Source organism: Zingiber officinale, chromosome 2A, assembly GCF_018446385.1.
Source record: "Zingiber officinale cultivar Zhangliang chromosome 2A, Zo_v1.1, whole genome shotgun sequence".
Classification (NCBI taxonomy): domain Eukaryota; kingdom Viridiplantae; phylum Streptophyta; class Magnoliopsida; order Zingiberales; family Zingiberaceae; genus Zingiber; species Zingiber officinale.
Window position 1 is genome coordinate 13309869 of NC_055988.1, and position 27508 is coordinate 13337376.

Sequence of the window (27508 nt, forward strand, 5' to 3'; positions counted from 1 at the left end):
CAGAGTATGTATAAGGTTAAAAGGTCACTTGAACAAATATTTGCTTCCGAAGATTGGGTTAGTTCACCACTATCTCAAACAACTCAGGGGAAGGTCGTTAAGAGAATTATTATTAATGATCCCAACTTTTGGCCACATGTTGCATTTTGTGTTAAGAATGTTGTTCCTCTTGTAAGTGTGTTAAGGGAAGTTGATTCGAAGGAGAGATCGGCTATGAGATATATTTATAAACTTATGGATAAGGCAAAAGAGATAATAAAATTTAATTGTGGGAGAGTTGATAGAAAATACAAGCTCATTTGGAAAAAAATTGATTCACGATGGACTCCACAACTCCATCATCCTCTACATGCGGCTGGGTATTATTTGAACCCGCAATTACGTTATGAAGAAAGATTTTTTGATTGTGATGAAGTTAGAGATGGATTATATACTTGCATGGATAGGATGTTGTCTTCTGATGATCGTCTTAAAGCAGACATCCAATTAGACTTGTATAATAAAGCTAAAGCAGAATTTGGAACTCCAATATCAAAACGAACAAGAATGTTGCGAATGCCGGGTAAAATTTTCTTCTTGTAACCGTTCTTGTAAAATTATACTAGCATTCATATTTTAAAATTATATACATTCTTGTAATTTTTTTTTAATGTTATTACTTATTAGTCTCGTAGTGGGAACGTTTTGAAAGTAAGACACCTGAACTTACTACATTTGCAATTCGAGTGCTTAGTCTCACTTGTAGTACTTTGGGATGTGTAAGAAATTGTAGCACTTTTGAATCGGTGAGTATTCTAAGTTTCTAACTCTACTTGAATTTTAATTGTTTTATAATTTTCATATCATTGTTTATTTTTAATTTATATATACATATGTTTTCTTCTTTGTAATATTAGATTCATACAAAAAAAAAGAAATAGGTTTGAACATGCAAAATTAAATGTGTTGGTGTTTGTGAAATATAACTTCAAGCTTAGGGAGAGAAGCATTAAGAGGAGAGACAAGATTGATCCCATTGTAGTTGATGAAATTAATTCGGATGATGAATGGATAACTAAGAAAGAAGGTCCAATTCTCCCCGTAACTACTAAATAGCTTGAAGATGATGAATTATTTGAAAGTGATCCTATTGTGAGTGTGTCGTCGACTACCTTTGAAAGTCATTTCGACTCAGATAAGCGAGTCAAAGATGTTGAGGATATAGTTGAAGTTCCTCCTACGTATTAAAAAAAAGAGCTATTGAAAATTTAAGTAAGCACTAAGCATATGCAAATTATTTATTTATATCCGCTTCACCTAAATTAATTCTTAAATGTCGTATCTCTTATATAATAGGTGGAAGCAAAGACAAACAAGCAAGGTTGAGTCTTGTTGATGTGGAAGATAATCATCTTGATGCTAAAAATTATGGAGTAATTCTAACAACTTTTGATAGTGGAAATTTTCCAACCATAGACACTATTGATGATGATAGTGATATAAAGTTGAATGATACTGATTATTTTTAGGTTATGTTGTTTTAATTATAAGACTTTTTAAATTATTGTTATCGGATATTTTGACATGTAATAAATTATTATGATTAATTTTAGATTATGTTATTTTTATTTTACTTATATAAGTATATTTTATTTTTTCAAATTTAAACATTAATGTGCACGAAAAGCTTGCGCTATACACTTCGCTATTTACGCTATGCGATGACAAGACAAAAACACTATGAACCAATGTTACACGATTTAAAACACTGATTGTGTACCTCCACCGATGTTTAGACCCCCCTTTATATAGAACTTCTATAACGCATGTGCACACTCCCCAATGTGAGCACGGTTCCCTAAGTTTTTCCTGAAAAGACTTGTCAGTAAAATGTTTCTGACACAGTACCTTAACAGGCCGAGTATATCTCTAAAGTGACAGTGAAAACTTCCGCAGTACGATCTTTTGGTTGTCCATGCCCGGAGTCAACGACACTAACTCCCAAAGAGATGTCGATGGATACCAGAGAGAGTATGTTGTTACGCTGAGCGGGTTGGACGCTCGGTAGTAACTTCGATGTTCCTGTGTCTCGCCCGCTCAGCCGGAACTCCACTGCGTATGTGTCCTATCCGCTCGGCCAAAACTCTACTATGTTTGTGTCACATCCGCTCGGCCAGAGTTCCACTCTGCCTGTCGAATCTCGTTGCTTGGCTGAGCGAGATCGTCGCTCGACCGAAGTTCCGCTCCACCAATGTCGAGACCTATTGCCCGACCAAACGGGGTAACCGCTCGGTCGAAGTTCCGCTCTACCAATGTCAAGCCGATCGTTTGAGCGTTGGTCGTTTGACAACTTCCTGTGTCGAAGGCGGGATCAGACCGGGGCCTTCTCCCCCCGATCAGGGCATGCTCGCTCGATCGGTCGATGCTATCTGCGTGTTGACCGCCTTGACTTTGACCTCCACCGTGACGGCTATCCTCCGCGAGATAGGGCCCTCATCACCGCATCAGATTATTTTGGAAGGATCCTATAAAAAATTAAGCGGTAAATATTTTTTATAAATGTAAAATACATTACTTAGTCTAATAATAACACATTAACAGCTAAAGACACCTGATAAATGATAATAAATATAATGAATAATCATAATTTCTCATTCCTTTCAAGAAAACTGTCATACAATGTAAATGGAAACTTTAGTCATTCTTCTTCAAACAATACTAGACACTGTAGGAAGAGACAAGTGAAGGGTGGTAAAATAAACAAAACACTATCGAGAAAACAGAATCTGGGACGCACTGCACAAATAGAAGAAAAAAAAAAACACTTTCTGGATATGATGGCTAGAAGGCAAGCTGTGGCGTAATACTGAAGAGCGATAACTCAATCACATTCTCATATTTACTCTGATGACTTACTTACTCTGATGACTGGTGGTAAATTGTCGTGGAACCAGACAGATTACTTTCAGAATTAAAAATAAAAAGACTAGAAGGTAGCAATGATCAACTCAAGCTAGAATGAACGACTAAACATTAAAATAGAAAGAAGAAACAAACTGTTAACACTTCAATATGCAGCCAGCAAGTCATGCTTCACCTTGAGGACTGGTTAAAAGAGCTCTTCCGAGTTGAACTTGTTCCAAGCCTCCTGTTTCACAGCACCAACCATTGAGAAAGGAAAGGCCAAAGAAATTATTGCTAATGTAGGTTTTTTCAGTCACTTTTCTTTCACCAAAACAGGGAGGAAAAAAAAATTGAAACAAAATAAATTTTTTGTACTTTAACAATGTCCAGCTAACAAGATAATGGGACTATAGGTAGCATGCTATGATCGACTCTTCAAGTTCAATATTAATGTTTAAAATTATCAAAAGGCACTTGAACTATGATGTTTTGACTCGTGACTACCAATTTTCATTGTGTAGCATCTGAAGTCATATTTGTAGCTTGATTATGGAGAACAAACCATACACAGTGAAAGATGACCGTGATTTCAAATAAAAGTGCTCAAACAAGGATCAAATGCATGGAATACCGACCTTGAGGAGATCAAAAACCTTCTCAGCTATGTACTTCTGTTGAAGAGTAGCACCTTTTTGTTGCACTTTATCAGGATGGATGGACAGAGTTGCTTTCCTATAAGCTTTTTTCACCGCGGCGCCAATAATAAGATCTGTTAAAGATACAGGTTGCCAGCCACACTCGGGCCAAAGAACCTATGTGCATATTTCAAAATAAGAAGATTGGTAAAAAAAAAAAAAAAACTAAATTTTTTTCAACTGTACTACTTCCATCTGTTTCAAAACGCATGTGTTAAGCAGTTTATGTTGAAGGATTATTTCTGCCCCCGCTTCAACAAATTTAGCATACCAAAACACTGAAATCTACCTCAATCTGCTAATTACAAGCCAATGTTAGTTGAAATGAGGCAATGCTTTGACATGGATTTTGATGAGAAGCCACTTGATATAATAGTAGGTTTGGTCAAAGTTGTAGGAAAGCATATTTAACAAACTAGTAGAGATAGATGGCGAGAGTTATAGATTCAACAAAGACTATGATGATGCAAGTTTTTTGTTTCAGGAGGATGATGATCATATTATCTAGATTTCAAGGTCATGGTTGTCAAAATCGGAAATGATATAAGGATGGCATAATCCGAAAGTCCAAATATTAGTGATATTTTATTGGTAGGATATGAGAAGTAGAAATTGTTAAGAAAAAAAAAAAGAACCATAGAAGAGATTCATACATATCATGTCCAATGATATCCGATTATAAAAATATTTATATTATTTTAGGCAAAAAGGTTCCCTGAAAGGCATCCCTGTTTTGATTATTAATAGAGGGGCTACTCCATTCATTAGTTGAATAATCAAGCGAGGACAACATATTAAAACCACAATCACTACCCGCTATACACCGAATAGAGGAGCTGCTTATTCTTTTCGAGAATTTACTAGTGTTCATCAAGAACATATGGGAGCCATATGTCTATATCTTGTTCTTTGTCCATATGGTTCATTAGCTGCTAGTGTCTTTAAAAACATTGACCACAACATATGGGAGAACAGAAACACTTATAATCACTCCACAGAATAGCTTTACAACTTTTCATGCAGCATTCAATCTGAGCAATGTAGGCAAGAAATTCAATCACAGAGAATGAAAACTCACATAGTGTAGCGTTGAGAGTAATGCCCGTAAATTGCCTTCTTTTCCAGCAGCCCAACGTTTTATCTCCATATCTAGTGATTCAGAAATCCTCTGAAATAATCATGTAGTATATATTATCATACAATAAATATGCAATATGGACCTGTAAAAGGCTTCCAAAAAATTGATAATAAAACCAAGGTCTAGTGAGAATAAAAAAAGGTAGAAAAGTTTCCAAGCAAGTTTAGTTTAGTGAACTTGGTAGCTTACTAGCTTACATGTCTTTCTGCCTGCTCTCTCTGGACTTGCAAATCACGCTCATTTTTCTCAGCCAGAGCTTTCGCCTGTGAATGAATTCCAATAAGACTAACTGCCTAAATTTAGATTAATTCAATTTTATTGGCATAACAAAGTCATAAACATTACTGCACGCTCTTGTGTTCTTTGATGGCGCTCGAGTCTGGCTCTTCTTCGTTCTTCACTCTCACCTTCAATATCTTGAAATTCTCCTGATGATGCTGGCACTTTTAGAGTAAAAATATTATTAGTTGAAATATGCTATTTAGATCACTAGCTTCGAACAATTACAAGAACTAAGGGTATCCACAGTGGGGATATTTGGAGGAGACATTTCTCCAAATATCCCCCAATCTCAAATATCAAGTTATGTCAAGTGATTTCTCTTTCTCTTTGTTTTTTTTAAGAAAATATATATATATATATATAATAGTGGAATTTAAGATATTTGAGGGTGAGATATTTGATAGGTAGGCCCCATAAATATTTGATTTGATTGTGAGATTTAAAATATTTGATTGATAATGTGGATGTAGATACCACAACTATTTAGAAGAAATATTCAATCTTATTTGGATGCTCTAAAAGAAAACTGCAATAGAAATAACACTACCTCCAAAAATGGAACTAAGGTCATCCACAATATTAGCATTAGAAGGTGCCTTTCTAGAGGTAGATGAAGAACTTGAGGACGTTCTCCGTGATCCATCAGCACTCTTTGTACTCTGAACTTTAACTTCAAACATCGTTTCCTGAAAACATAAACAAAGCTGTTAACATGCACAAATGACATGGCATTGACGCCATAATGAATTTTGTTTCTTACTGAAGAGGTGGCTCTTTTTGTCTCTGCACTACTTGCTCGAGAGCTCATGCCAAAAATTGACTCAAGATCATTTTCTTCCTTCTTCTGTTCTTCTCTTGCAGCAGCAGCAGCAGCTGCTGCCTTTTCTCGAGCTGCAGCAGCAGCCCTTTCCCGAGCTTCTGCAGTTGCTCTTTCTACTGCAGCTCTCTGGGCTCTTTGTCGTGCTTCTGCTGCAGCTCTCTCCACAGAAGCCCTTTCTCTAGCTGCATTCGCCTTTTCCCTTGATTCTGCATCTGCCTTTTCAGCTCTTTCTCTTGCCTCTGTTGCAGCTCTTTCTCTTGCGTCCAGGGCAGCCTTTTCCCTTGCCTTCTCCCTTGCTTCTGCGGCAGCTCTCTCCACAGCAGCCCTCTCCCTAGCTGCATTCTCCTTTTCCCTTGCTTCTGCAGCTGCCTTTTCAGCTCTTTCTCTTGCCTCTGCTGCGTCTCTTTCTCTTGCGTCCAGGGCGGCTTTTTCCCTTGCCTTCTCCCTTGCCTCTGCTGCAGCTCTCTCCACGGCAGCCCTTTCCCTAGCTGCATTCGCCTTCTCCCTTGCTTCTGCTGCTGCCTTTTCTCTTGCATATGCTGCAGCTCTTTCTCTTGCGTCCAGGGCAGCCTTTTCCCTTGCCTCTATAGCAGCCTTCTCCCTTGCCTCTGCAGCTGCCTTTTCAGCTCTATCTCTTGCCAACGCTGCAGCTCTTTCGCGTGCCTCAGCCGCCGCCCTCTGAACTGCTGCTCTCTCAGCCCGTCGGCGTGCTTCAGCAACAGCCCTCTCTGCTTTTTGTCGAGCTTCAGCAGCTGCTCTGTCCCTTGCCTCTCTCATAGCTCTCTCTGCAATTTGTCTGGCCTTTTCTATTTCCTTCTTTATTTCATCCTCTCTCTCATTTTGTAATCTATTTGCCTCCTCTCTATCCTCTCTTTCCTTTAGCAATCGTTCCTGTTCTAATCTTTCTGCTCCCTCTAAATCTTCCAAATTCTTTCCTTCGAAATTTAGTTTTTCATTTCTTTCTTGCGGCACATATTCATTGTTCCTAAAAATTGAGTCATATTCTCTCTTCCTTACTTCCTCATCGAGTTTGAACTTTGCCTCACTTCCATCCTCCATAGCAGCTGCTGCAGGAAATTTTTTATTCAATTCTTCACTATTGAAAATGTCTTCATTATGCATAACATGTGCTTTAGATTTGCTCATAGCAAAATCTTCAAGGTCATCTAATGGAACACTCTTTATCGAACTTTTATTGGTGAACTGTTGAAGACGCTCATTGTCATTTGCTTTTACATCGACAAGTGGAGGTGGTAGCCTTGAAGGAGGTGGAGCATTTGTAGGTTGAGTGAGAAGGGGAACTTCTGAAACAGTTAGCCAGATATCATCTCTGGTTTCGGCATGTTCATAGAATGTGGGAGATTGGTTTCCTGTTGTATTTCTTCCATGTGACATGCTGTCGTCAAATACAAAAATGGGAGAATGGTGAAGTGATTCCTTTCCTAATTCATCATAACTAGAGTTTTTAGTCTGGAAATCATCTGAAAAACTCTTCTTGCGACTCTGATCCATTTCTTCCGCAGATGACGTTACTGAATTTGAGGTTCCATCAAAAGCATTGCTATCAGCATAGATCCTCTTGCTAGTAGAATGCATGCTCATCGAATTTATAGGCCTCCCAATGTTTTCTAAAGGGTCAGAAGATAGATCAGACGAAGAAAAAACAGCAAATGGATCTTCTGCCTTATTTGTAGTTGGTTCAGCTGCTGAGACATTTGGCTTCGGGTGTATAGCCTCTGGAGCTTCCCTGCAACAGAAGAACATATTATGAAAATATGATGATAGCAAGAATGAAAAATTGAGATAAATAGAAAACTCAACGAAAAAGTAAAAAAGACTATATAATCAATAGAGACTTGGCATAAAAGCAAAAAAGACTCAGAGAGGACATACTTCCAGAAATTCAATAATGTGGTAGAATCTTAGGAACAGCTTCCAATTTGTTTTCTAATAGAGAGCCATCATCTTATCCCTGTGAATTCTGTACATGGACACTATGGAGCACCACAACAGGCCGTACTAGACAAGATGTAGACACACTCATTCAAATGCCAATTTTTGTATCTCAGACAAGTCCATTTGGTTGCTAGTAGCTTCACCTCATCCTAAAGAATGCCACAGGGCACCTTAATCTAATATTGTCAATGGCTGTAAAGAATTTCTTAGGCCCTTCCAAGCACCATGAGGACAATAAAGTTCAAGCCCACTGATTTCCTAGCCAAATGAGCTCACTAGAATACCTTTATTTGAGAAGCAATAAGCACCTGATTCAATTGACAAGGAAAATCGATATCCCACTAGTGTGTGTAGCAAGTTAACTCAATTGGCTCCATGAACATCTCCTCATATAGCCAACTTTAAAAACAAAACCAGAGCACGTCAATGGAGCACATAAATCAAAGCAAAGGTCAACAAGAAGGAACCTAAGGAGAATCCTTCTCCTTTCTTTTGGATAATCAGTTTATCTTTAAGGACACGAAGGTAGCATATAAGATGGATAATTTTTTCTTTCTTTCTGATAGACTGACAACATCTTTGTCTCCATTTTCAACTAGAAGATATGACTCACAAAATTCAGTTATAGTGGTGTATCACAGATCTAAAAGGAAATAAAAAATAAGAAAATTAAACATACACAACACATTACCATCCTGAATTTCTGTTGATTCAAGCAAAAAATCATGATCACCTATTGATCAGACACCATACCTGTCTTTCAACGAGCTTCTGCTACCGAATCCTGGAATCAGCTCATCGAACTCTGATATGTTTTGCTCCTCCTCCTCCAAAGATCTCCCATCACTCCCACCCTTCGATTCTGGTATTTGCTTCCGAAAGTCATCAAGAAGGTCCTCAAACGGTGGCGCGGAAACATGATTGGATCCTGAAAAAACGGAAGGAAAAGCATCCTCATACTTCACCGATGGCATGCCGGGAACCCCGTCGAATACATCGTCATCATATATCGGCCTATCATACACAGGCAAAGCCGACGAGGTTTTTGTAGTGGAATCCGCAAGGACATCAAACATGGTGTCCAAAGATGACGGATTCGATAATTCCGAGGCACCGACGAAGACATAATCATCGGAGATGCCAACTCCGCGGTCGCTGACGATGGGGCCGTTCGTCGAGGTTGGATGCCGGCCGGATCTTTCCGTGATCCAGGAGGAGGTCGAAGAGTAGGATCCTTTTCGAGGTCCCACCGCCGCGGCTTTGGAGGTGACCATGGGAGCGGGCTTGCCCTGCGGCCGGAGCCCGAAGTCCCGAACGAAGATACCAGACAGCTCGTCCATGGAAGAGGCCAATACCAATCGGATCGAAAGAAGGGTTTCCTCTGGTGGAGGCCTCCGTCTGCCGGAGCGGCGACGATCGAGGGAAGCGGAGGAGGAGAGACCACGGCGACGGGTTGGGATTTAGAAGAAGAAAAAAAATGGCGAACTCTGACTCGGCCGGAAATAAATAAACCGGGCTGGGAGTACGGAACCGGGTCCCGCTAGGGACTGATGATTTTAATTCGTTGGAGACTATGTTTGCTGGCTGAAGCTGAGCAGCCAATAGATCTTATTGGGACACTCGCAATCAGCCAATCAGGACTGTGGATTGGATCAGTCGCGCAGAGTGGACATTGACCTATTTGTGTGTCCGGTTCAACAATTTTCCGGTCGAATCAGTCTGATTGGCTTTAATTCGCTTAGGGCTGTAAACCACGTTCGTGAATAAATTTTGCATTCGACTGCAGATCCTGCGGATGAGATGGTCCTTTTTATATGTATTGAGGGGATGGATGATCCTTATTTATAAAATAAGTAGGAGTCTTCTCAATTTATATAAAAAGATCATCTTTTGAACTGTAAAAAGCGGTCCAGAAAATCTGATCCTATTGATTTGGTGGCGATGGGTCCTTTGATCCCGTTTGTCATTTACTTTTGGACCAAGGATAATGATTGAAGGAATTGAAAAGTCCTCATCTGCTTAGTAGGTAAAAATCATTAAATTTCTCCAATCACTATAATGGATCAGGACCTAGTTCACTAAATATGGATCAGAGGATCCCTGTTCAGTTTAATGGGGTGAAATGAGGACAAATCCTCTGGATCACTTTTTACGATCCAAAGGATGATCCCTAAACATGCATTGGTTGGGATGAATGGTCCCCACCTATTTTATAAGTGGGGGTCATGTATTCCATCACTGCATGTTTAGGGATCATTTCTTGGATTGTAAAAAGTGGTCTAGAGGATCCGGACTCAGGGTGAGATGTTTTTAATATACATATAATTAATTGAATGAATAAGTTTGATATAATTTATTTAATTAAATAAATAAATTTAAATAAATGTGTTAAGCTCGTTAATATTAGTGAATATATTTATGAATATATTTGTGACTAATGAATATATTTATGAATAATATTTGTGACTAATGTTTGAATTATATTTATCAATAAAATTCTCATCAACTTATTAAATAAATAAATAAATAAAATTTTAAAATAAATAAATAAATTTATATTATCACATTTAATAACTAATAAAAAAATTAAAAAAAAAACAATCAAATAATCTTAAATTGACACTTGTGTTAAATTGCTGTGTTAAACATTCTTTATAAATAAATATATACATTGATGTAATTATAAGTTGATTAATCCAGTTAGTTAAATTAATCATCAACATTAAAAAAAAAAACAAATAGTTGATTTAAGTATTACAGTTAAGAAAAATATCATGCGTTTGCCGGGAGTCGAACCCGAGTCTATTGCTTGGAAGGCAATTATCCTAACCGTTGGACTACAAACGCGCTGTACAACTGCTGACAATAGTAGTTTTGAAGTAATTATGTTAACTTTATAAACATGCAACCTAATTTGATTTATGAAATACGATTTAAAAATTTCTGCTGAAGTTATATACAAATAATCTTATAAAAAAAGGAATGTTATTACAAAGAATTTTTAAATTATTTAGGTATTTTTTAAAAAAAAATCCTATGCGTCAAAACAATTGAAAGATTAATAAGTTTTTTTTAAAAAAAAAATCCAAAAATAACTTTTCTTTCTATCGTAGTAAATTTATAAGAAAGGTACTTCCTATTTTTTTCATAAAATATTTTTAAAAATAATATTTTTTTAATGAAATCGTCAACTTAACAACTTAACAACTCCGAAATGACCCGACACCTCCAAGCTAGCGTATCATCAAAATACAGTCATCTTCCAAGGAAAATCATTTACTCAATGATTTAGTGGTCCCTATGTTTAAAACAAAGCACAGTTTTTCCTTAACCACTCCTCACACATTTACTTTTACACCAAAAATAAAGCAAATTTGAAATGTTCAGTTCCTCAATCAATTTAAATTCAAAGGTAAAATTCAACAGATGAACCTCATCAGCATTCATCGCGTATATTTGAATCACTGGAGATCAGAACCGCGGCGAGAAGTAACGATAAACTCAGTTTATAGCGTGGAATGAAGGCAGAACAGCAACAAGTGGATCGCCATACCCAACAGCTTCTGCAAAGTGAAAAAGTGTTGGTGACATACAACAAGACTCAGTTTAGACAGTCTGTGTGAAGAACGATATTGTATATGAGCAATGATCTATCATGCACGGGCTTTGCATTTTAGGTCTTGAATGATACCTCCATCTTCGTAGAGAATCTTTAATACTTCTCCATCTACATCCGACTGCAAGGGAAAATAATGGTAGCTGAGATACATTGTAAAGCAATTCTAATAAGAATCTTAGCAGTATATATGGAAACAAGTAATTTTTTTAGCATGGAAATTTGGTAAAAGACAAAAGTATCAGAATAACTGAGAAAAGAAAACTCAATCTAACAGGAATTTGTTTACGCACTAAACAATGAAGTTCAAGATGAAAAAGATAAGAAAGAATTTGACTAAGAAAACACACTCTGATAGGAAGTTCATTTCCACATTGGCCCAAGAAGCCAATGATTTGCCCCTCTTTGATAACGGCCCCCTAATATTTCAGACTAAAAAAATGTTAGATATACTCTGTTATTAAGGATTTTCTTTTAATCTTTTTTGATAAAAACAGGGTAAAAAATATATTTTTCCTTGAGCAACCTCTTTGCAGCTAGGAGGCAATCTTTTGCCTTTTATTGTTCTTCCTCTCTGAAATGTACCTACCTAAGGAGGGTAAAGAAAGGTCTTGGTGAAAAAATAATATCATCTAACAATAAGCATGCAAGATCATATTCAAGCATACCAATGGCGATGCTACAATAACAAATGCATCGTGACCAGAAGCTTCCAAAGATGCCAGCTTTAATGTCTTTGCTGCAGAAATGTTGACAAATGGGCTAGAAGTTTCTTCAGTAGAGACCTGTTCCAGGAAAGGAGTGGGAGAAGTAGCTGTTTCCTCCATTGGCTCACTCAGGATTGGCGGTGCTGTAATTGAAGATTCAACAGGAGCATAAACTGGACTTGGAGCAGATGAAATCCCTATATCTCTTTTCAGGAACATTTCAAAATCACCAATCTAGAGAAATTCCAGAGCAGTGATTAGATGAAATTGAAAATTTGACTGGCTAATTGATTGTGCTATTTATTTCCAAGATTCAATAATCAGCCAACACCTTAGGTGTCAGTATTTGATTGATACATATTCCAATAGCATAACTATAATGTTACAATTGCTTTCATTGAACTGAATTTGTGAAGTGAATTCAAGTGGGAATTCATGTCATCACATAGACTTCAGCATGATACAAAAGTGCAAGAGACATTCAATTGATGAAACACTTCTTAATCTCACCATCATATAAACCATTGATTAGAGTCTCAATGAAACACCATAATTATGCTAATACCTGATTTCACTTAAGCAAGCACCACTAAGTCTTGCATAATTAACTAGCACCTCAATCTCAATCAGAAATTTAGAACATGGAAAATTTAAGCTAAAATCTTAACCTCTTCCCATGCATTAAATTTTTGGCCGCACAATCAACCAAAACCTTCCCAAATTAACTATTCATATGAACTAATTGTTTCCATAGACTTAAACACCTAGGTTATAATCAGATGTTGGCCACACAATGGAGAAAAGCACAATCAGCTATTTAACCCATTTAAGCCACCATTTCTCTCTGGAATCCAAGTAAGAAGTTGCCATTTTCCTTTAGAGGGCTCCATAGGCTACTATTTACTTATTCTTTTTCTCCTATTGGTTTTCTTTGAAAGATTTATTTTCTCTCTCATTCAAGTGGGAGCTGTGAGATTCACTGAGGTATCAATTATAATTCTGGAGAACCATCAAGGGACTCAAGCATCCTGATTGATCAAGAACATGTATTTAGTCAGTTCATTCATTTAGGTCATAAGGAATTATGAAGAATTTAGCAATTATGACTCTGGAATAAGATCAGTACCATTTCAAATGTTTATCAAAGAGGTAAGCCATTATTTGACTTGTTGGGACTACGCAATTATTATCTAAAATAAGAACAGTAGCATGCTGTTCCTCCCATATTTTTCCAAATAGGCCAATATGATCCAGGTTGGACATATCAGCTAGTTTGACCCGTCTAACCTGCTCACATCAATCAGACAGTCCTATCCTAGACCAACTGGCTTGTCCACCAATTAGATTGTTTGGCCCACTCTAACCGTCAAGCCCAATCAACGTGTTCAGATTGATCGGAATGCTTTTCCGAATCATCACACTCGACCTGACCGCTCAACCAATCATTCAGTCAAGTTGCTTGACCAGCTGCAATGGCCGTTTTCAGCCCACTGGACTAGCTAGACCATTTTACCTGCCTAGAAATTGTTTAGCCCGTTCAACTCATCTGCACTAATTGGCTAGCTCAGCCCAACTTGACAGGCTCATTGTACCTATTCAGCTCGACTAACCAAGTTTGATATCATGCATTCAATGTTAGGACTTAAGGATGTAATCGGTGCTTGTGACAGTGGCTAGGTTTTCATTATTGTAGATGGGTATTATTTCACAAGGAATCACAAATAAATATTATTTGATAAGGAATTACAGATGACCTTTTGGCAAAGATGAAGGATTTGGTTTCTGCTCAATTTGGGCAGAACCAAAATGGTACACGAGAGGCATCTCTCATCCATTCGACTTTTCCATCCTCTCTAAGTATCTATTCAAGTAAACAATAGTAAAGTGGGTAGAACCAAAATGGTGGACAAGAAGGATCTGTCTATCTAATCTATTCAAGTAAACGATAGCAAGGATGGAGCATTTTTCAAATCCACCCTCTCTATCATCCGTCAGCTTAGTTTTCCATCCCAGTAAAGATCCTCTAAAAGAGAGCAATGGAAATTGATGAGAACTTATGGTGCATTGGTGAAGCAGCACATTAGCTTGCTTGAATGTATGATGCATTGGTGAAGCATCACATTTACTTGCTTAGATGACCAAGGTACCTTGAGTTTCAGTTCTGCAATTTGAGTCTGCTCACAAACATCCTCAACAAGTGCCTGCAAAGGAAAAACAATTTGGATCACATTACTAGTTCTGAAACATATCATTAGTCACTCAGCAACGTTATTGTATTTTACTAGCCTTTTAAAACACTCTGAGAATAGAAAAATGAGCCTCAAGTGAACTATGTCCAAATTTCACCTTTAACTTGAATGAAATTCACATAGGATGTATCCAAAAAGAGAGAGGAGTAAATTTTTATTTTGTAAAATCAGTAGATATGTCCATGAGGTTTTAACAAAGATAACTGTACAAAATGTCAAATTGTCCATTGGAGGCATCTAATGGATGCCCAACCCTGTCAATTTGCATAAGCATACTTCTCTTATGAAAGCTCCTTATCATGAAAATGATGGTAGTCCAGTTTCACATGATTGTAAGAGAGAAATGCAGTTAAAGGGATCTAAAACAAAAGGAGGTGTGGTTGTGTTGATTCTGTTGAATTAGGCTGATGGGACACCAGTAATGAAGCAAAAGCAGGTATCATGCAATCAATCATTTTCCTCTTTAGTCGTCTCATTCAGTATTTAAATATTTTCATGTTTTCTTCCTTTTCTACCTGATATGCCTGAAGAGATTTCAAGCCTTTCATGCTCATAAAAGGGATATTTAATTGTATCTTCAAGGGTCTTGGTGATTTCATGCTTTTATGTTAGTCTAATGTATAGCTGCTCAACAAAAAATCTCACATATATTAGAGGAACTTTACAGTTTGAACAAGATAAGGTAATGACTAGGAACTAGGAAGACATCTAAATTACAATTGTTTCATTGTCCACCTAAGATTCTGTACTTTGTAGCTGCAAATGGAGCAAGTAACCTCATAGTCATTGCTCAACCATAGTGGTACCTTTGTCATTGTATCTTATACATATTTTGCTAAAGGTTATAGTGCCAAAAAATAACACCATGTATCACTGAGAGAAATCAAGATCTCCCTTACAAGTAATTTCCAATTTCTATGGGGAATATTTAATATAGATTTGGTCTATGAATATGACAAAACAAAGACAAGCAAAAGCATTACAAGATTGCAAGTAAGAAACAAAAGGCTGAGGTTCAAAGGGAACTCTCATGAATTATGAACAGTACACATTGAAATAACAAACAGTGAATAACATTAGTAACTAATTCTTCTAAAATGTGAGTTGCCTTTTCTCATTTGGGCATCAAAGCATCAAAGAAGTATTATATCTTGAATGCCATATGAAAAAAAAAAAGATCTTTATTTGTCATCAATCAGCAACAACAGGAGAAAACAAAGCCGCCACAAGTAAGAAACGGTGAAAAATGGCAACATTTGAGATCAAGCAAACTAAGACACTTTACCTGACAATAATAACAAGTAAATCATAAAGAATAAGGTTTTTGGTCAGTTTCAGACTACATTATATATATTACAGTGGCATTAGATCTAAAAGCAACAAAATGCAGTAATTACTTCAACTGCAAATAACTTAAAGAGAGAGAGACGCATAAGAAAATTTGCATATAGAAATCACAAATCCTTCTTACATCTATGCTGAATCAAAGTACTATATAGCCATAAAAGCTTTTGATACATCTGGAAACAACTAGACAAAAGTTTGACCTGGAATGCAATGGGAAATGTTGACTGCTGAACATTTTTCTGCAGTGGCCCACTTGAATTCTTATCAGATGTGTCAGCTGCATTAGAAAAACATAACTTGCTATAAAGATGATCCAAGTGACTTATGTCTTAAAGCTCAAATCTTAACGTAACTTTCAAGAGAAGCAAACAGAAAGAGTTTTTGTCCTAGTCCATTTAAGAATGCGAAACATTATCCAACCCGGTATGATATTTCCAAATAATCGTTATTCTAGTCTCATAAATAACAGATTTCTTCTATGAAAGCTAATGATTCATGGATTTGCACAAACAGGCACATCTTCATGATAGGACAATTACATAAGAACAATTATAGAATACTAAAAGGAGGGAGCCAGAATTTGAACATTAATAACATGTTAAAACTCTTATGGTTTATCCTTCTTTGTCTTCCATTATGGATCAGTATATGCCAAACCTATGAGTCTTTGGCTAGCACTTTTTGTGATAGAATTGATGCAGCAACTTGTTACAGGCCCAAAAGATATCATCCCAAATTAATGAAGCCCTATAAACCCTCTTTACAAGACCATGACTTCCCATGTGTGGCTAAAATGGGATGTTACACTGTTCAAGTTTAGTTCAACCACACAAAAGGGAATGATAGGATCCTAAATCTATAAGTTGAGTTCTTTCCTAATATATTGAGCATTCAAAACAACGAATGGGTTAACATATACAAATGCATCAATTAACAACACAAGTCATTTTCATAAACTTGGAATTAATTTCCAGCATAGAACAAGCTGATTGTTGACAGAAACCAAATAAACTATCTTTCTATTATAGGAGCCACAAACTTGCACATGACTAACCACTAGTAGCCACTGATGTATTCTGTGAAGCCATCACATGTAATGGTTGTTTTTGAAACCCTATACTGGAGATGAATCTCTGTCGATCAACTGGAACTTTCCAAAATAAAGATTTTGAAATAACATTTGAAGTAAGGGGGGAAGTAGGCTTCTCATGAGAAAGATCCGCTTTTGGAATCGACATACGAGCACCTAAAAGGTAAAAGATGAAATTTTCTTTTATAAAACATCAAGTGGTGGGTTAAAAAAAACCATACAACTACAAAAAATGCAATAAACAACTAGAAAGAACACCTAGTTGCAAACTGAAATGAAATAGTTCTAGCATCTTCATACAATGCAAAGAAATACCTACCAAAAATATTTAGTCTAGCAAAATGGCTTCAATATCATAGAAGTGCAGTAATCTGGCTTAGATTTATTATGATCCCAGCCCAGGGTCTGATTGAACAGTTAAGCAAAAGGCACCTTCAGTAGCCTGCTTGATAACAATACGGAGGAGTTGTGACCAATTAGAAGTTGGTGGAACTTGGATGCAATCGAATTAGAATTGGACTGATCAACTATGTCTTTCTGACGATGGCAAAGATCTTGATGATTCTTCCAGATATATCTAGGTGAGGAAGAGGAGCAAATGGGCAACGAGGAACCAATTGCTCTAATGAATGGTGGGTGTCTCAGAAATTCCAATGAGAAAAGGTCAGTTGACAACGAAGAGGTCATGAGGCTTCCTGAGAAGAGGGAGCTGGGGTCCCAAGTTTTCCGAAGAAGTGAAGGAAGAGGTGCATTATTATGTTGAGAAAATTTCACTTTGCTCCCCACCATTCGCTAACACACTAGTAATTGATAAAAATGGAATTTGATTACCAATTTCTAATAATACTATACTTATATTTATTATTATGAAAAAGAATTACTTCTATGTTATTTAGTTTTTTAAAGCATCTTCTGTTACAATATCTAAAAGGTTTCCAATATAACAACTAACCAATATCTAAAAGGATTCCAATATCTTTTTTAACCATCTTCTGTTACAATTATGAAAGACAGTAGTTAAAGAACATGCATATCTAAATGTTTCCAATATAACAACTAACCAGATGATCCTTTCTCATTAGATGCTATGGAATTCCATAATCCAAATTCCAAACAGGTATTCATCCTTAACAAAGCAAATAAGGGTTAGGAGATTTTACTCCAGAAACTTCTATTGTAGCTTTCACAGCAAGTGACGATCCTAAATAGTCTGGATGAAAAACTACTGATTAAGGAAAGCAACATAAACCAGATTATTGAAAGCCTAGTCAAAAGCAAGCTCATTTTCTCCCCACATGGTGCATACTTTTCTCCATTATGCCACTGAGAATGCTCCAACTGTATAATGGGGTCGGAAATTGAAGCAAAGAAATCAAAAGCTTCATCTTTTTTAATCCTTTCGCCACAGGATGCATAAAATTTTAGCTTGGATCGTTCTGGATTTCTCTGACTCTCTCCATTCCATGACAGTTAAGTCAGTCAATCGCAACCAACACTAGTCTCTCTACAACTGGACACATAATTTAGTGCATCAGAGTAAAAGTTAGCGAAGCTTCGCCCGCTGCTTCTATAACCATCACCGACCCATAAAAAAAAAAAATCAAACAAGCGCTCAAGAGTGGCGTTTGATTGCGAACAGAATTACAGATCCAGTAAACGAACTTTAAAGAACAAAAAAGCTTGCGCCCAGGGCACCGAAGATGTAGAATGGTAAGGAGGACACGGGATCAAGAGATCACCACGGAACAATTGAAGAGCCATGGCAAGTTCTCCCAAGGAAAGCTGGATCTGGGAAGATCGAAGACAAAAATGGAATATGCGCACAACGCGAAGCTCGCCAGATTTTATCGGAGTACAGCAGCAACAATAACTGGAGCAGCCTCGACATCTCCGCCCTTCCTCTCCCTGTCTTCTCCGCCCGCGCCGCTGATGGGACACGAATTCGGGAAACCTGAGGGCCACAAGGAGCCCACGCGGCCACGCGACTAGACTCTGGAGTTGCTCAGTTACGACTCGAGTCACGAAACGAATAATCATTGAATTTGGTTGTTGCAATCGGATCCGGGTCGGGCATAGACAAAACAGGTTGGATTGATAGGTGGTAGAGGCTTGATCATCCCTCTGTTTTTTAAAAGATAAAAGGAATAAAATATTTTTATGTAATAATTCATGTTGTACGAACGCTTGCCTTTAATAAAATATTTTTAAAAAGATAGAAATTAAAAGAACGCCCCTTATTTTTAAAATTCTACAGTGCGTCCTTTTTTTTTTTATTTTTTCACTTAACAGCATCCATCCAATAATTGTTCAAACTATCCTCTGTCATATTATTCTTATTATTATCTCTAACTTATATTTTTCATTTAAATCCTAAATTGAGATGCGTTATAGTAGCTACGGATTCGTAACTATTACACTATTATATTAATTATGATTTTATAACTACGATAACTAAGTTGACACACAGTTATAACAACTACAATTTTGTAGCTGCTACAAAACTATAGCTGTTACAATGTGAATGTTATATAAGTTTTGAAAGGTCATTGATCTTGTCTGAAAGCGAAAGAGACGGCGCGCTAGTGATGATGACTGAATAGTTTGTTGGTCTCTTGCGGTCGACAAGAGAGAATGAATTACCCTGCACGATAAAAATAAAAAATATCTTTCTCGATCTTATAACTTGATTAAAATAAACACTTGTACAAAAAGAATTAAGAAATTAATTAACAAAAACAAAGAGGCACGGAGATAATGTAAAATACCGAAAAATGGCGAATAATGATAAGGGAATTTTCTGGAATTTTTAGAAATTTTCTGGAATTTTTCGGAGACCGTATGGACGAGTTTACGAGGATAAAAACGGGGCCCGGAAAAGCCTGTTTAGGCTACCCCGTTTTAGCGAGGAAATGTTTATTTCTTAATTCCTTTTCTTTATCTCTTCGTTTTCTTTTTCCCCGCCGAACCCACGCGAGCCGTTCCCTTTCCTTCTCTTCTTCCCCCGCCGAACTGCCTGTGCCCTAACCTCCGCGACGCCGAAGCATCTTCCTTCTTCTCTTCCTCTGCCGGCACAAACCACACGCGGAGCTTTTCATCGCCGGTCGACGAGAGCCAACCGAGGGTCTCCGTTCCTCTCCTCGGCCCGACTCCTAGCTTCTGCCCTAGCCCGGCCGATCCCTCTTCCTCCTCCCTCACGACGCCTCTGCCCTAGATTGGCATCGCACAGAGCAGTGCTACCCACCAGATCCGACCCAGCGTGCCCATTTCTTCTGCCCTAGGTGCCGACGCCGAGGGCCCTACTTTCTTTCCTCTCCTCGCGCCGCTCACAGTGCTATTTTCCCTCTTTGCTCGTCGGATTGGACCAAGCGATGCTGCTGCAGTGGATTACAACGAGAGGAAGCTGTCGGCACTGAGTTAGGCAAGAAAGGCTGTTCTGTGGACTTTCTATTACGGCATCAAATTCATCCAGCAGCAACAGTGCTAGGAATCAAGGTAAGGTACTGGGTTTTTGGTCTTAGTTGTAGATCATAGTGTAATTTGATTATTTTAGATCGTGATACATGCTGTAGAGAATTCGGATTTTTATGTGGTTAGATATTAGTTCATGTATTAATCTAATACAATTTGATTGTAGATAATTGGGGATATCTAATCCATTGTAATTGTGAAATGGATTAGGTTAGACCTAGTTGAATTTGGTTTAATGGTTGGTTAGCTAATTAAATATATAAGGGAATTAGCTAAATCCGTATATGTTTGATATTACAGGATTTTGACGCGAGACGAGCATCTCGACGTCGGATTTGGACCTTTCTTTAGAGGCGGGTACTTTTGACTTTTTGTCTTTGATATGCATAGTAGTGAAATTTACAAGTTGCATTAATTATGTTCCTCATTTGTTTCGGTTAATCACTACCCGATACCTGTTATCTGCTTGATTGATTGTTTGTTTCGCATTTCGTGTTGTTATGTACCTGATTACACATGCTCATAGGGGTAGTGATATAACCATGTTTCACCATGTTCAGGACCTAGGTTTGATACCTTATTTGATTAGTGTACTTTGATCTGATTGATTCACTATGATGCACATCATTATATGTCCAGAGATTGGTTTAGTATATTATCATGTTTAGTGACATGCATCATTCGCATGATTGCATGTTGTGTGATAGATTGCTCCATTATTGTCGAGCACTTAGCCAGTTTCATCATTGTTCGGTGCTCCGTTGTGACGCTCACGGGTAGCGTGACACAGCGTAGTAGCACGTCAGTTTGGCTCTTCCGGTGCTCCGTTGGTCCGCTCATGGGTAGTGTGACGCAGCGTGTAGCACGTTAGAGATCCCTCCCCGTCATAGTGTACCGGGGAGATGAGAGCATTGCGCTCCCCCATTTTTGATTTGGGGTAGAAGTATGTGTGCACTCCGACAGCATCCCGTTCACTCGGTCACTCATCAGGGGTAGTGATGCAGAGTGCACGGTCGTCACAGCCTTACCCGCTCAGTCCCACTTTTGTTGTGAGTTGGCTGACTGGCGTCAGGGGTGACCATGACATTGACATCATATGCATGATGCATTTATTGCTTGTGTTTGTGTTTGATGCATTTATATGCTGCATATTGTTTGGATACCTATGTTTGACATGCATACAGGATTTCTATACCACTCGGACTATTTGTCCTGATACCCAGGTCCTGGTTAGTATAGTTTCTCTCCTGTTTTACTTCGGTTTGCATTTACCTTTATTTTATCAGGAGACTATACGCATGATTAGTGCTAGGTGTTATTTCCTTACTTTGCATATCAATTGTACCTGTTGAGTGTTGGACTCACCCCGCCTCCATTGTTGTTATATTTCAGGAGAGAGTTCTAGTTGCTGGTCCCCTGAAGACCCAGAAGACTTATGGATCTTTTGGTTTTGTTTTGCTTCTTATTTGACCATATTTACACTTGGTTTTGTTTGATACCTGGATATTGTATGGATTGTCCTTGTTGATGGATTTTTATTCGATATGTTTTACTACATGCCTGCCTGGACGGCAGAAGAGGTGAGTTTGTTGGATTTGTGTTTTATGAGTGTAGTGGAGTAGGAAAAATCGGATTTAAGCTTTACGAGTGTAGTTGAGTAGGGTTGATTTCGAGTCAGAGTATTATTGTTCTGTTTACTTGTTATATAAACTGCGTGGAATGTCTGTGATTGTATTTTATTTATGCTATTATTCCAGCCGCATGTGGCTGAGGTATGTGGATATGTAGAAAATTTCAGATTGTCCGCCGTGCAGGGGAGATGCTGCCGAAATTTCTTCAGACAGGGACTCCTCCGGGGCGTGACAATATATTTGGTATCAGAGCTTAAGTTTTACGATCATTTGTTTTTGTATTTTGGATATTGGGGATAACCTGATACCAATTTATTGGTATCAGAGCGCCAAAGTTTGGCGATACTTGTTTGATTTTCGTGTTACGGATTTTTGAGATTTGGCTGATACCAATTTATTGGTATCAGAGTGGGTTATGATACCTGCTTTTGGTATTCTGGATTTTTGGATTAGCCCAAGTTTGTGAGGCAAACTGGGTAGTTATTTGGATTGCATGGATTTTCCATTATGTATATATTTTGGACTTCCGTTTCGGATTTATATGGATTTCCAGTGATTTTCATGTTCGGAATTTTGAGGTCAGAAGTTGGGGATTGGACAACGATGGAACATCTCCAGACGACATATAGGTATGATGTTTAATTTTATAGTTTATGATAGGTATTAACATTCTTTATATAGTACCTGTTTGGTTGTTGTAGCACATATTACATGTGATGGGTTAGCCATTGAGCATGGTTGACCTTAATAGAGATCAAGGATTATAGTCTCTGGTGATTTTTCTTATCATACCATCAGTAGTTTTAGTTTCTGTTACTACTAGTAGGAGATGGAGGCACATACCAGCCTCTACTATTGTTAGCTGGGTAGTGAATGATACCTACATAATTCCTATTGATTTAGTCAGTAGAGTTTTTATACTCATATCTTTTGGATATTAGGGTACCCGATACGATGAAAATTATTCATTTGGGAGTTACCATGTTTGATCATTGTTGAGAATGGTTTGAGGTTGAGGGATATTATGAGATCAGATATTGTGATATGTTGATTTCTAATGATTTATGAGAGTAAATGTTATTTGGGTTGTCGTTGATGGTGACATAGTGAGTGTCATGTATGATGTTCATAGGTTTGCTGATTATAGTTGGTGATCAGATTATAAATTGGGTGCTAGAGAGTTTACGGTTGAGTGTGCTTATGAGATTTTAATAAATCTGGTTAGTTGTGATTAGTTAACAGGATGATAAAAAAAAAATTGGTTGATGTTTGCTTCCTCTGATATTGGACTATGTGGAAAAATAATGATTTGATGTTTTGAATGCTAATTTGCCCTCATGGGAAGTAGAGACTTATTCATCTGATATTATGTGGGCTGATATTTTTGGAAAAAAAATGAGGGTGTTTTGATGATCTTGAATTCTGACTTTTTATTTTGGGTCGTACACATTTATACTTATGGTATTATGTGGGTTGACATTCTCTAGTTTGAGTTGATGTAATTAGTGTTGAATTGACCCATGAACTGATTTAGTTATTTAACAATGTAGTATACCATTTTATCTTAATTAATTTTTATCAGTAAATATTGATTTACTCTTATTAGATCGGTCAGTAGAAGACTGATTTACGTTTGTCGAGTTGGGTAGTCGTGGTTTGATATACCTTAGTTGCTTGTGGAGGATTAAGGTATTCTTGATTAGTTAGTAGATGAATGATTTAGTTTTGTTGGTTGATAAGTAGAGGATTTCCATACTCTATTTTTAGAGGTTTGAACCTTTAGGTTATTTGTGCTTAGTTATGTGTCTAGAGCACATTTGAGTACATGTTTTGTATTGACGTAGAAAGGACTGATTTAGCCATATACCATTGTTGGCTTGGATAGTTTATAGAGGATCGATGTATCCTATTTCATGAAGACTTTGACCATGGACTGTATATACCCAGTTGGATGACTCAGAAAGTGCATTGGGATATGTGACCCCGCTAATGTAAGGAAGTGTAGAGCTAATTGCTTAACATTTATGGGATACAATCGTTACTAGTGTATACTGGGAGAGTACATTTGGATTTAAGATGATAAAATTTTCCCCATTAGATATAGTCTTGGTAGTGTACGACATTGACTTGCAATGTTATACCATGGTGTGTATATCTTTCTTGTCCGATATTAGTTCCTTTGAACCTAGAGCAGGGTTGTTACTGGATGATTAGGCTCCGTTATTTTGGGTTGCTTTTGATTGATGTATTCATGCTTGATACATATGCATGAATTTTGTTTAGATATACCCGTAAACCATGAGTGTTGGCAGCATAAGGTTGGTCTCTTTGATTGAGCTGGTATGCTGATTTTGCATGTCTATGTTGCATGTATATTATGATTGTTATGTGTTGTAGGAGTCCTATGGTAGACTGTCCATTTGCGAGTAGTATATGTATCCATGTTCTGATATGGTTTGTAGGTTCCTTGTGGATCATGGTTATGTAGTTCGATGTATGTATCTGAATGTATTATTGAAGATATCTTGTCGATTAAATCCGAGTTGTGGTATAAGTACATCTGTGGTGTTTTGATGGAGGTATCTTGTCGATTTAATCTGAGTCGTGATATGTACATATGTGTTTGGTGTGGTATCTGAGGTATCTTTTTGATTATGTTTGATTTGTGAGTGCACCTGAGTTTAATATGCTTTATTGGAAGTATATGTTCGTTATTCTCTTGGCATAGGTGTATATATATCATGTGAGTGTTGTTTGAGGTGTATTGTTGATTTTATCTACTTTGATTTTGCACACGTGTTCGGTATGTATTGTTAGAAGTATCAAACTGAATATACCTGAGTTGTGTGTGTGTTTGGTGTGTACTAATTGGAGGATTATGTCGACCATACTTATGTTGTGTGAGCACGTGTGCCAGATGTATTATTGGTAGCAGCATGATGATTCTACTTATGTTGAATGCAGGATGTGGAGTGTCTGCATTATGTCATTTGTTGGATTAACCCGTCAACTAATTCTCCTATCAGTGGATGACCCACTGGGATGCTGATAGAGTTGATGATGGATTTGATTAGCTTACTAGGTTGTTATACCCTAGGCTAACCACAGTGATTTGTGGTAGAGAGATCTCGTGCAGTCTTTAGCTGGATAGTTAGGTGCTTTGGGGCATTTATATATTGTTTTGTGGTGGGGTGTTGCTCCCACATATTACGGATTGATGGTAGCGGAGCATTGCTCCTATATTTATTGCAGATACATATTTCAGATTATTTGTGGTGGAGTGTTGCTTCCACATATTAAGGATTTCTTGTGGTAGAGAGTTGCTCCCACATATGTGGTATTTCCTGTGATGGAGCGTTGCTCTCACACTGGAGGATTTATTCTTGGTGATTTATGTTGTTGATGATCAGATTTTCGATTTATTATCTGAGATCTTATGGATAGGAATGTCTGTGATAAGAACATTATGTGTCTTGGTTTTACCATTAGGTCTTGCGGAGCCTTAGATGTTGCCATGGACTCGATGATTTGGGTATCCCTAGGATATTGGATCAGAATTCGTTATCATTATTGATGACGTGGTGTTTTATTCCTGATTTGAGGTGTATCACGTACACCATCTTTGCATAGTTCTAGAGATGTTTCGACGGAAACGTCTATATGTGAAGATCAGTAGTGCGCATTTTGATTGTCTTCTGTGAGATGATTGAGACACATGGTCACCAGTAGGGGTATACCATGGATCCACAGGAGATAGAGGTTGTTACCAGTTGGGAGTTACTATAGTCTATACATGAGACTCGCAACTCCCTTTGCCTAGCTAGTTATTACCGGAGGCTCTTGGGGGTTTTTCCATGCGTTGCTATGCCACTGACACGCCTGACCAGTAAAGGTGTGAAGTTCACGTGGTTCGAGGACTACGAGATTAGCTTTTAGGAGCTGAAGCGGAGACTAGTGTCGACTCTGATTTTTAGTTTTATCTTCTGGAGAGGACGGATTCGTGCTCTATACCGATGCATCTGTACAGGGTTTGGGCGTTGTTTTGATGCAGCACGACAGGGTAGTCTCCTACTTCTCGGTGGTTGAAGGAGCATGAGGAGAACTACCCAGTACATGACTTGTCGTTGATCGTCATTATTTTTGCCTTGATGATTTGGCGGCATTATCTGTACGACATTACATTTGAGATTCTCACTGACAATAAGAGTCTCAAATATCTGTTCACTTAGAAAGAAACTTAATCTCCGACTGAGGAGAAGGATGAAATTCCTGAAAGATTATGATTGTACATTAGCTATTACCCGGGGAAAAGCTAATGTGGTTGCCGATACACTTAGCCGGAAGTCCAGAGGGACTTTAGCGTGCCACCGAGTTGTGGTTACGGACTTGATTAAGGGATTCTACCAATTTTGGCCTTGAGGAGCAAGGACCGACAGAGCAGGGTGTTCTTGTTACCATGGTTGCTCAGTCGTCGATCAGGACGAGGATCCGAGAGGCCAGGCTGGTGATAAGCATTTGCAGTTTATTGGCAGCCAAATAGCTTCCGGGTAGCAGACCGAGTTCCCACGAGATGAGGAGGATATTATATACTTCCGAGGCAGATTATGCGTACCTCAGTCTCACCCGGTCTTATAGGAGCTACTTCAGGAGGCTCATCGTTCTCGATTTGCTATCCACCCAGGCGGTACCTGTATGTACCGAGATTTGAGGCGTTCTGTATGGGGGAACGATATGAAGAAAGACATCACGGAATTTATAGCGAGATGTCTTGTCTGTCAGCAGGTGAAGGCCGAGCACCAGAGACCTGCTGGCTTACATCAGCGGATTCCTATTTCCGAGTGGAAATGGGAACACATTATCATGGATTTTGTGGCGGATTTGCCTAGGACACGACGAGGCCATAACGCGATTTGGGTAATAGTTGAGCAATTTACCAAATCGGGTACTTCTTAGCGATCCGGAAGACTGATTCCCTGGATCGATTGGCAGATTTGTGTTGTCGGGAGATCATCAAATTTTATGGTGTCCCTTTGACTATTATTTCGGATAGAGACCCCCCACGTCTCGTTTCTTGCAGAGTCTGCAACAGGCTTTAGGCACTGAGCTCTATTTCAGTACAGTTTTCCATCCGCAGACAGATGGACAGACAGAGCGAAACATTCAGACTCTAGAGGACTTGCTGAGGTCATGTGTATTGGATTTTGGAAGCAGTTGGGAGGATCATATGCCATCGGTAGAGCTCGTCGACAACAACAGCTTTCATTCGGTTATCCAGATGACACCGTCTGAAGCGTTGTATGGTAGTCCTTGTCGGACACCCACCCTCTGAGATGAGGTTGGGGAGGCCCAGTTGTTGGGACCTCATAGAGCTCAGCATGAGACAGAGTTGGTCCGTATTATCGGACGGAGAATGTCAAAGGCGCAGGACCGCCAGAAGAGTTATGCTGATTCGAGACGCAGACCCTTGGAGTTCTCTATTGGCGACCATGCTTTTCTGTGAGTTTCAACCACGAAAAAGGGTGAAGAGATTTGACCTCAGAGGTAAGTTAGCTCCGCGATACATTGGACCTTTCCAGATCTTGGAAAGGGTTGGAGCGGTAGCTTATCGTTTAGCACTACCACCACC

The 27508-nt window shown here is 38.3% G+C and overlaps 2 protein-coding genes and 1 non-coding gene across 9 annotated transcripts; all 3 read right to left on the bottom strand.

The window, feature by feature from the left end:
- Positions 1-2605: 2605 nt before the first annotated feature.
- On the bottom strand, positions 2606-9245 carry LOC122040763 (auxilin-related protein 2-like). Of its 4 annotated transcripts, none has more exons than XM_042600191.1 (8): positions 8528-9245; positions 5759-7565; positions 5546-5684; positions 5062-5144; positions 4914-4979; positions 4657-4746; positions 3519-3695; positions 2606-3127 (listed from the first exon to the last, which is right to left on the bottom strand). In XM_042600191.1, the coding sequence occupies exons 1-8, from the start codon at positions 9112-9114 to the stop codon at positions 3089-3091; spliced, it is 2988 nt and encodes a 995-aa protein (XP_042456125.1). In that variant the 5' UTR covers positions 9115-9245; the 3' UTR covers positions 2606-3088. The 4 variants fall into 4 exon arrangements, 3 of the variants coding, with proteins under 3 accessions (XP_042456125.1, XP_042456124.1, XP_042456123.1); XM_042600190.1 differs by having other exon boundaries at positions 5062-5153; XM_042600189.1 differs by having other exon boundaries at positions 5062-5159.
- Positions 9246-10549: 1304 nt separating this feature from the next.
- Positions 10550-10621, bottom strand: TRNAG-UCC. The gene has a single exon. It is a non-coding gene; the product is annotated as a tRNA-Gly (tRNA).
- Positions 10622-11034: 413 nt separating this feature from the next.
- LOC122040764 (biotin carboxyl carrier protein of acetyl-CoA carboxylase-like) lies at positions 11035-18766 on the bottom strand. 4 transcript variants are annotated; one of them, XM_042600192.1, is made up of 9 exons: positions 18523-18758; positions 16748-16939; positions 15894-15970; positions 14245-14298; positions 12059-12331; positions 11917-11979; positions 11741-11809; positions 11466-11511; positions 11035-11337 (listed from the first exon to the last, which is right to left on the bottom strand). In XM_042600192.1, the coding sequence occupies exons 1-9, from the start codon at positions 18542-18544 to the stop codon at positions 11276-11278; spliced, it is 858 nt and encodes a 285-aa protein (XP_042456126.1). In that variant the 5' UTR covers positions 18545-18758; the 3' UTR covers positions 11035-11275. The 4 variants fall into 4 exon arrangements, 1 of the variants encoding a protein (XP_042456126.1); XR_006128721.1 differs by having other exon boundaries at positions 11466-11809; positions 17845-18766; XR_006128719.1 differs by having other exon boundaries at positions 11466-11809; positions 18523-18761.
- Between the last annotated feature and the right edge of the window lie 8742 nt (positions 18767-27508).

Coding starts and splice junctions, on each gene's coding strand:
- LOC122040763 (XM_042600189.1), bottom strand. CDS start 9,114: ATGGACGAGCTGTCTGGTATCTTCGTTCGGGACTTCGGGCTCCGGCCG. Junction 5,160..5,545: donor CCTTAGTTCCATTTTTGGAG/GTAGTGTTATTT, acceptor TTACTCTAAAAG/TGCCAGCATCATCAGGAGAA. Junction 4,747..4,913: donor GAGAGCAGGCAGAAAGACAT/GTAAGCTAGTAA, acceptor TGATTATTTCAG/AGGATTTCTGAATCACTAGA.
- LOC122040764 (XM_042600192.1), bottom strand. CDS start 18,544: ATGGCTCTTCAATTGTTCCGTG. Junction 15,971..16,747: donor TACATCAGTGGCTACTAGTG/GTTAGTCATGTG, acceptor TTTCTAATGCAG/CTGACACATCTGATAAGAAT. Junction 14,299..15,893: donor CATTTCCCATTGCATTCCAG/GTCAAACTTTTG, acceptor TTTCCTTTGCAG/GCACTTGTTGAGGATGTTTG.